The 10,102-nt window shown below is 32.5% G+C and overlaps 1 protein-coding gene across 1 annotated transcript; it reads left to right on the forward strand.

The window, feature by feature from the left end:
* The first annotated feature begins 4,018 nt into the window (after window positions 1–4,018).
* Window positions 4,019–9,518, forward strand: LOC112008846 (WD repeat-containing protein YMR102C). The gene is made up of 8 exons (XM_024041198.2): window positions 4,019–4,216; window positions 4,701–5,962; window positions 6,053–6,143; window positions 6,300–6,457; window positions 6,547–6,598; window positions 7,279–7,358; window positions 7,478–7,571; window positions 7,912–9,518. The coding sequence occupies exons 2-8, from the start codon at window positions 4,814–4,816 to the stop codon at window positions 8,442–8,444; spliced, it is 2,157 nt and encodes a 718-aa protein (XP_023896966.1). The 5' UTR covers window positions 4,019–4,216; window positions 4,701–4,813; the 3' UTR covers window positions 8,445–9,518.
* The last annotated feature ends 584 nt before the right edge of the window (window positions 9,519–10,102 follow it).

The following is a 10,102-nucleotide window of genomic DNA, read 5'->3' on the forward strand; positions in this document are numbered from 1 at the left end:
GTATTAATGTCTCTAATCATTCTTTATGATCACCATATTGACACAAATGTTCAACATAAATTGCGGTGGTTTTCAACCTGATAATAATTTCTCATAATTAAAGTATAATTATAAGGATTATAATAAGAGTAAAAGTTAGATACATGTTCTTGACTAGCTCAACCCAAATAATGTTATCATTTTTAATGACTATTAAATTCAATGCAATTATATGGTACAATAAAACTATATACCATTAAAGTATGCAAAATTATTTCAAATAACTCCCCTCCAAATGCAAAATTATCACAAACATTCTTCACCTTGACCAAAAAAAAAAAATTTCATATTTATTTCTTATAATTAAATGCATTTAATATGATCTTAAAAAATTAATCAATTACTGGGAACATGCTATAAATTATTAAAACGGGCCCCAACGTGGATGAACATTCACTAAACAAATGATGGAAGGACACTATCCAAAAATAATAAACAATAAATCTAATTTTACAATAACTTTCACAATCATAGTTCTTAATTATTGAAGTGACACATTATGATTAGTATAAGAAAAATTTTAGAGATATAAACTTTTTTATCCAAAAAAAAAAATTAATGTTATTGGTGGGTTCAGATGAGAATTAGTAAGAAGTTGACCACAATAATAGTTTGTAAAAATATTGTAATATAATTTATAATTGTAGCATTTTTTTAATAAAAATATGGTCATGTTACAGAGTGTCTTTAAGACAGTTATTAATAAACATTTAAGAAAAAAATTTATACTACTTTTATAGGAAATTGAAAAGGCGGTCAAAATTCTATCTTTTTTAAAATGGTTCATTAACAAATGTCTTTAGGGTATTCGTTAACATTTCCTATAAAAGTATCGTTAAAGATAACTTAGTAATTTCGTATAAAAGTGATGTTACATTAATAATAATTTATCGAATTATCAAATTGTGAATTCAATAGCTGAAGAATTTTTTTTTTCTTTTTATAAATCAAACCAAAAATAAAACTTAGAAATAGGATGAACAAGTTGGGCACAGATCATAACCCAAAACCCATGTCCTATAGATGATATAGATTGTCTCCAAAGGCAGACATGTCAGTCTGTTACCTGGTTATAAGTGGAAATGTATTGGACTAAGGTTTGTGATGACATCAAAAATGCCCTTACCATACACTGCCAAATTTAATTTTAATCAAAGGAAAAGGGGTTGACAATTTGACTTGATCATCAACAACAACAACACCACAGATTGATTCAGAAATAAGGGAATAAAAACAATGTATGGGTCATCTCTGACCGTTGACCAGTCCATCATGTGGTTATATCACTTTTAAATATTTACTTAATTGTATAGTTTATAAGTATATTTTATGAGAGAATAAAGTAATTTTCTTTTTGGTCATTCAAGTTATTATTTAATTTTTTTGTGCTTAAAATTTTGGAATTGACCTTTTTTTTAAATGGAAAGTTGGGTAGCGTACCTACCCAAGCTTGCAATTTCGGAAGTACAAGAAACAAAAATCCTTGTTTCATTTTAACTAATATTTATTATATTTATTTCAAATCAGATTTGACTGCATTTGTGTAATGGATGATTATTTATTAGGGTATTTTGGGAATTTTTATTTTGTTTAATATCCAAGATATAGGTTAGTAATTACTAGAATTGAAATCCGGTGCAATCAAAACTTAAGATTAAAAGTTTTAAAATTTACTTTTAATTTCAGCCTTTAAATGAAATAATTTTTAACCTTTAATTTTTTACTATTTTACTTTTATACTTTACTTTTTAACTTCTCTCTCACATCCAATGATAATAGTGTTGCTATTGCATCGGATCCCAATCTTAATTGTTATGCCAAGACAATGTTTTAAATGGTATGATATTCTTATAATATTTTAGATATAAGTTATTTAGAATATTCTTTTTTAAGCAATAGATGGTGAAATTGATTGTAAAAAAAAAAAAAAAATTGATGATGAAAATTTTTTTTTTTGAAACTATGAAATTCTGAATTCTTCTAAATTTAATAATATCTAATCTTTCGGTCTTGGATAAAATTATAAAGTGTTTTGTTGTTGTTGCTTAGTAAAGGGTAATGGAGAATAAAGTTTGTAGGTTCAATTCAAAGCCAACTTTTAAAAAGAAAACTCCAAGTCGGTAGTAGTTTAAAGAATATTTAATTTGATTATTCACATCCATTATCCAAAACCATTTCCCCCAAGTAGAAATAAAAAATCAGAAGTATTAAAGCAGCTATATTAATAGAATATATTGTCATTTTTATCATCTTACCAAATTTGTGATTAGTCAATTCATAAAAGTAATTGTATATTAATCACAACTTATCATTTCATTTTTAGCAACCAAAAAAAAAAAAAAAAAAACTAATCATCATCAATTTTTGCAAAAGTAGAAATTGTATTGGAAAAGTGATATCTATATATTTTCAGTTAAGTTAAAAAGAGGTATATATTTGTATATTTTATTTGTTCTTTGTATATATTTAAAATTTGTAATATAATTAGTTAAAAGTTGTATTAGAAAAGTGATATACTTGTATTTTATGTTAAGTTAAAAAAAGTCAGTATATTTTATTTACTCTTTGTATATACTTATAATTTGTAATATAATTCTATAATCTATATAAAATTGAAGCAAGAAAATGAATTTTATAATATTTTGATATATAAATTTTACAGGCTCATAATTTTTAATTTTTATCCAATTTTAGTAAAAAGGAGAATCATTCAACTAAACAGAAAGTTCAAGACAGAGTCTATTAAAGTACAATCCATAATAGTTTCGACAGGTAGTTATCCAAAATATGAGCATGATGAAAATTAAAATACAGCAAAAAATCAGACAAGCTTACAATTTTGCACATCTTTATTGTAATATATATAAAAAATTATTTCAACTTTATTTTTTTAGAAAATTACTCTTTTTCACCATAAATTATACCTCTAATTACACTTTACACCATAAACTTTTCGAATACATGTTTTGCACCCTAAACTATAATCATTGTTACACTTTGCACTCCAACATCAAATTTGCTGTTAATTTGAATTGAAAAATATGTCATCACGTGAAAAGATTTAATTGCCCATTTTCTCAAAGATTTAAAAACAAAAAAGATAAATTACACTTAACTACCTTAAATTATACTTCTGATAACACTTTGCACCCTAAACTTTGAATTTCCATCCAAGTTAACAGCAAATTTAATGTCAGAGTACAAAGTGTACGAGAGAAAAGGTATTTGATATCAAATGATACCATGTCAGTAATATTATAATCTAATAAGTGTGAAACATGTCAGCAAAAAATAACTAACCCATTAACAATTGAAAGACGTGTTAGTAGGAGTAGTTATTTTTGTATACATGTCTCTCGTTAATTAGATTTTGATACGGATAACTTGGTATCATTTGATATAAATACTTTTTCGTAACGAGAATTATATTTTTGGGTGCAAAACATGTATTCAAAAAGTTTATGATGTAAAGATATGTGCTATAGTTTAGAGTAGTACAATGTAATTTTTTTTTAGAGGAAAAAATAATTTTATAATTAAAAAAATTTATTTTAACATTAAAAAAACATATATTAAAAAAAAAGTGGGAGTGAGTGACACATGTAATTAACTGAAAAATTACTCTCACAAAAAAAAAAAAATTACAGACTAGTATTAAAAAAAAAAAAAAAAAAGTACACAAAGATCCATTTTTGTAAGTTCGTAGGGACAGAAAATACAAAGACAGCCTATTCTCGAAATCTCGTAAATCGGGCCGATTCAGTTCACGAACATCGAAGAACCTTAATTCTTCGTTCCTGTTTTACCCCTGCCTCTTTTACATATTTATTACACACACATAACATAAAAATAAATAAAATTACTAAAGCACATAATATAATACTACTATGTTATTACTATATTATAGTCCTTAGATTTACTTGTTTCATTGTTTTTTGGACTATTATATATACATATACATATACATATTATATATATTATATTTTTTTTCCATTTTATTTCCTTGCTCTGCTTCCTCTGCTTCACCCAGAGACAGAGACAGAGAGAGAGAGAGAGAGAAAAAGACAGACAAAGAGAAAGAGAGAGAGAGAGTCTTAAAATAAAGCTCCAAATTTCCATGGATGTTTCGATCTATGTCCTCCTCAGTTTCAAACAAATCTCTTAGAAACAAACCCATGTAAGCAAATTTTCTTTTTCTTTTTCTTTTGAGAAACCAGCAAATTTTCTATATTTCACAGAAAGAATATCACATTTGTTTTTATAAATAAAAATTTGTTTTTGGCTTATAAATGCGTGTTTCTGATTCGTTTCTTCAGCTATAATCATATGATCTTTGATTTTTGTTAATGGGGTTCTGTTCTCTTTGTGCTGAGAGCTGTATTGGACCCTTAATTTACTGCAAAATTCTGGGTTTTTATTGATTTTTTTTTTTTTTTTTTGGGGGATTGTTTGTGAGGCAAAATCATGGCCTTTATTTTTTTATTTTTAATGTGTGGAAGACCAGGTTCAATGGTTGTGGATTGGGATCCATGTTGGATCTCTTGGTTTTTGTTTTTATAGTTATTGTTATCATTGTTGTTTGATTTAATAGAATATTTCTGTTGCACTAATCTTGGATTTTGTGTTTTGTGTTTTTTGTTTTTTCTCCTTTTTTATTTTAGTTTCTTTTTTGAGGGGTTGCTTGTTTGGAGGGGATTGAGGATTTAGCACATTGCCTAGGACTTATAATGTTGGTACCATGAGGTGGGGTTTCATGGGTTGAACTCAAAGAATAATGGGAAGCTCTAGTGAAGATGAAGAGAATCGATATTTCGATGCTCTAGAGGATATAGCATCAACATCAAATGTTAGTCCTGTTGGCAATGAGATATATGAGTCTAATTCTAGTGTTAACGTTCGAGTTTCGGATGGTTTTCCTTATGATATATGGATTCAGAGCCCGGGAAGTGTTAAGGAGCGTCGGAGCAAGTTTCTGGATTGGATGGGAATGAGTTTGGATCGCATTGCACACGGGAATTCACTAGATGTATGTAGGGATGTACAGGAAGAAGTGGTTGATAGGATTAGAGAGAATAGTGGGGCTGTGTTGAGGAACTCACGTTTTGAAGATGAGTTTTGTTCGAGTCGGTCTTCAATGACTTGTCGGTCTGAAGATGATATGGATTCTTCTGAACCTTTTAGCTCAAAGGAGAACTTAGTAAGCCAAGATGGGAATATTGATAGAGAGGCAAGTTCAGACCAGTCAGTAAGGGCTGAAGAGTCTCGGAGCACTTTTGGGTTAGAGTCTCGGAGCACTTTTGGGTTATCCCTCTCGTTTAAACGACTGAAGAAGAAGGACTTTGAGGGGACTAACAACTTGGTGGGGTCAGTGAGGACACCTAAGAGGGGTTGGTTAAGTAGATTGCGTTCCATGACGTGTGTCGTTGATAATCAAGATGAAGCTAATCAACTGAGACCTGGTGACGATGATGCAATTCTACAGTCTAGGGTTCAGAGAGTTAAGGTCCGGCAATGCAAGAAGCGGTTGAAAGAACTCTCTGCTCTTTATATGGGGCAAGATATCCAGGCACATGATGGTCCAATTTTGGCAATGAAATTTAGTCCTGATGGGCAGTATCTTGCAAGTGCTGGTGAAGATGGGATTGTGCGATTGTGGCAGGTGGTGGAGGATGAGAGATCTAATGAACTTGACATTCCAGAAATAGACCCATCATGCTTATATTTCACAGTGAATCATCTCTCTGAATTGAAACCCCTCTTTGCTGATAAAGAGAAAATGTGTAAAGTGAGCAGCCCGAGGAAATCATCAGACACAGCATGCGTAGTTTTCCCCCCTAAAGTTTTCCGGATTTTGGAGAAACCATTGCACGAGTTCCGTGGGCACAGTGGTGATATACTGGATCTCTCATGGTCTAGGAATAATGTAAGTAAATTATTTGAGTGCCAATTTAATTTTATGGATTGAGTATAAATGTTATTGATTTTCATGAATGTGATGTTTATTTTGATGCAGTATCTGCTCTCATCATCAATCGACCATACTGTTCGTCTGTGGCAAGTGGGATGTGATCATTGCCTCAAAGTGTTTACACATAGTAATTATGGTGAGCTCCTTGATGTTTCATTGTTTCAACCTAAAATCAATTTTGTTAGTTAAGGAACCAGCCAGGGTTGGATAAATGTTGGGGCAGTATCCTGATGTTGTTGTTTTATTATGCTGTAGTTATTGTTGCTGATTTTTACGTTATGCTGTGATGCAGTGACCTGCGTTCAGTTTAACCCTGTTGATGATAATTACTTCATCAGTGGTTCAATAGATGGAAAAGTTCGTATTTGGGCTATTCATGGTTGTCAAGTTGTTGACTGGACTGATGTAAGAGAAATTGTCACTGCAGTGTGTTATCGCCCTGATGGGCAGGTTTGGTGATTTTCTTGCTCTTTTGTCTTATAGATAGGATCATCAATAGTAAGTGATGCTATGTTAACGTCTCTTTGTTTCTGTCACAGGGGAGCATTGTTGGCTCTATGGATGGAATGTGCCGCTTTTACAATGTATCAGGTATGCTAGTTGATAAGTACTTGCAACCTGGCTATCCTTTTGCTTTGCTTCCTTTGTATAAGTTGCAGTTGTTACTTTGAACAAATTTTTTGTAGGATATTGACAAGTTGTGTGATAATCCCATCTGTGTGCTGTTTTTCTAATTCATCATTATGTTTGAATGATACTACCTTAGCACTTCTTGGTATTACGTTAACATGATTTGTTGTTTATAACACACACACACACACACACACACACACACACACACACACAAAAATCAGTACAAAGAATGTGGTTGGGTAGTTTTTAGTCTATAAGATAGAAGAAAGTTTAGGTAGGCATGCATGTGGAATCCTCAGAGCAAAGTAGCCCAGGCACTTTCTCAAAGATTGGAGATGCTATTTTATATTAACAGTGACAACAAGAAACATAAGCTGCTTAAGATGAAGCTGATGTGAATTACATTGTTCTACCAAGAATAATTTTTTGCCTCAATTATTATAGTTACCTTGGAATTTAAATAATATTATTAAGTTCTGAGGCAGTTTAATTGTTTTTGTAATGTAACTAGTGTAGTCTGTATCTCCTAGTCTGAAATTGTTGACTTTGACTGAAAATGTTATGATTGACAGTGGCTTTATAACATTGGATGTTATTTATAGGTTCAATTAATTCATTCTCTGTTTTTCTTGGATCAGATAATCACTTGCAATTTGATACCCAAATGTACTTACACAGTAAGAAGAAACCACCCTGCAAAAAGATAACTGGCTTCCAGGTAGTTATTACTTGCCCACGTTTTTTTTTTTTCCCCTTTTGGCTGTTTCTTTTATTTATCTTATTTTCCTTTTTCATTTAAGAAGTGCAAACTTCCTAATCATATGATATTTCCTTCAGTTTTTTCCACAAGACTCTAGCAAAATAATGGTAACCTGTGCTGATTCACAAGTCAGAATTCTTGATGGGCTCAATGTGATTGGCAAATACAAGGGTATGCTGTTGTTCCTTCATCTTCTTTCTTTGAATTAGTCTTAAATTCTAGTTTTTCTTGGTTTCTGACATTGGGACCCTTTAGAGGCTGCTTTTGTCCTATGTAAGCTATGAATGATAAATTAGTGTATATTAACAAATTTAAAATTCTATTTGCTGTGGAATTTATGTTGGGAAACCTAAATGACCATGTACAACATGATAGAATACGAGCATTATGATATCTATCTCCTTGTTTTTTAGTGCTGAGTTTAGTTCTGATCTAAATGAGGGCTTTGTTCTATTTTGCTTTCCCCTCTTAATGAAATATTAAATATTAAATTTTCTCTTTCTCTCTTTAGGCCTTCGCAATGCGGGAAACATTATATCTGCGGCTTTCACTTCAGATGGGAAACATATTGTTTCCGCTTCTGAGGATTCTAATGTATATTTATGGAACTGTAGTCAGGAAGAGTCTGCTCTCCCCCAACCCAAAAATATAAGATCTTTTGAGCACTTCTCTATGAATGCATCTGTGGCGATACCTTGGTGTGGTCTGAAATATGGGAACTCAGAAAATAGAAGGCAATATCAAGGCTTGGATGAGAATCTGGCAGAAACTCCGTCCTTCGCTTCACCTGCTTCTTTTGTGCTGAACCAAGAATTCTTCTTAGAGTCCTTTCCCAAGGGATCTGCAACTTGGCCAGAGGAGAAGCTTCCCACTTCAAGCCCAACGGCCAAGTCAACTACATTAAATAAATCTCAATACAAGTTTCTGAAAAATTCTTGCCAGAATATACCCAGTTCTCATGTGTGGGGTCTGGTTATTGTGACTGCAGGCTGGGATGGACGGATCAAGTCATTCCACAATTATGGGTTACCAGTATCTGTCTGAAATCCTAGTGGCTTGGCAGAGGGTTTCCACTTTCCAGAGAATCATAATTCTGATAGCTTTGTTGGGCACTAAGTAAGACCCTTCTTTGACTACCACATGCTGCATATCTAATGTTGGGAAAGCGGACAAGTGACTTTATGCTTGGTAGCATCAACCGTCACAACATGTTCTGTTCTGTTTCGAACATTTGGTAAGCATGTGTAGCATGGATGATTTTGAGAATTTTGTGTTTTTCGAGAGGGCCCCTTCTCAGATATCAGGTGTTCTATTGCGGATTTAGTTCATGACAGGTGGCACCAGTTCCATGGTTGCAATATATAACCTGACCCGTAATCAGCAAATGGCTGAGGTTAGCTTATCTGGTTACTTTGCTCCATATTGCTACCTGATTTGTTAGTCTCAGAAGTTTTGTCTGCCGGCCCAGCAAAAAGGTGTGAAGTCGTGTTAGGAGAGGCCAATTTGAGATGTTTATCTATGTATAATGCAGGTGCCTGTGGGGCCTTGTATAACCATTTTCTTTTGTTCTCTTAAATACAAGGAGGATTCCAGAGCTGGTGGTTGGAGTTCATTTGGGAAAAAAATTGGTGGGGAACTTGGCCATGATAATGTCTTAGCTGCTTTCAATGATTGAATTGCTTGTCTGCCATTTACAATCACTCTCATGGTAGGGCCAGTCACAACTGGAGCTGGTGGTGGGAGTGCATGGCCGGCCATTTTTTCGCAAATTGGATTTACAATTGCTGACCCAAGTGCTTGAATGCAATACATCGATGCTTGGTTTCATAGGACATATCAGTCTAACTTGTCACTCAGCTTGAATGGTGATTGCCTCTATTGTTTTGCTAACAGAACTTGCAGATGTTACTCTCAATTTTTAGCCTAACCCCCCCACCTTGCCAGTGGTATTTATAAGCTCAAATAAAATTGCCTTTTGAGTTTATTATGGCATATATGTAACTGTAATTTCCTCGTGTACATAGAACTTTTTCAGTAGTTCTTTACATGTTTACACTTGTAGCATAATGGTTAAAAAGTAATAAAAAAGTAAAAAGAAACAAGAATATTGGTTTTGCATTTCTGCTGCTCTATATGGTGAATGATGGAATCTTTCAATTGGCACTTGGCACTTTGGATTCCTCTTTTTCTAAGGGCATTTAAAATTGGCTTGAGTTTTAGGTACTGCTGGGAACAAGAAAGAGCTGCCTAGAAGGGCATCATAAAATCTTTGGTTTCAAATCCAAATTCATTAATTGTTCCTTGCTGAGGGTACCTGTCTTGTGGGTATCTCCAAAAAGAAAAAAGGAATACATATATATAATCGAAGCTAGGGAAAGAGAGAGAGAGAGAGAAGTGGGTTCAAGAAGAAAGGCTAGAAGATATAGCTAGAGAAATATGGTGATGCCTTCTTTTGAAGAGATTCACTTTCTATAAACTATTGATTTTTTTCCACTTTTACTTGTAATCTCTATTTTTATTCGCTTGTTGACGATTGTGGTCTTGGGTGTTTTTATTTGGTCTTCCATATCATTATTAGCCTTTTTAATCAGGTTGGAATTTGCAAACAGTGTTTGCACTTTTTTTTTTTTTTTTTTTTGCATTTTTTAGTTTTTTTATTTAAATTCAAACACACCAATTTGATGAACTTACTAAGTAGAATC

This window comes from Quercus suber, unplaced genomic scaffold (genome assembly GCF_002906115.3).
Source record: "Quercus suber isolate HL8 unplaced genomic scaffold, Cork oak 2.0 scaffold_895, whole genome shotgun sequence".
Lineage (NCBI taxonomy): Eukaryota > Viridiplantae > Streptophyta > Magnoliopsida > Fagales > Fagaceae > Quercus > Quercus suber.

Bases quoted from the DNA above. Each gene is read 5' to 3' on its own strand.
- LOC112008846 (XM_024041198.2), top strand. From the start codon at position 4,814: ATGGGAAGCTCTAGTGAAGATGAAGAGAATCGATATTTCGATGCTCTA. The intron at 6,144-6,299 runs GTGAGCTCCTTG...GCTGTGATGCAG, and splicing joins GTTTACACATAGTAATTATG to TGACCTGCGTTCAGTTTAAC. The intron at 7,359-7,477 runs GTAGTTATTACT...TATTTCCTTCAG, and splicing joins AAAAGATAACTGGCTTCCAG to TTTTTTCCACAAGACTCTAG.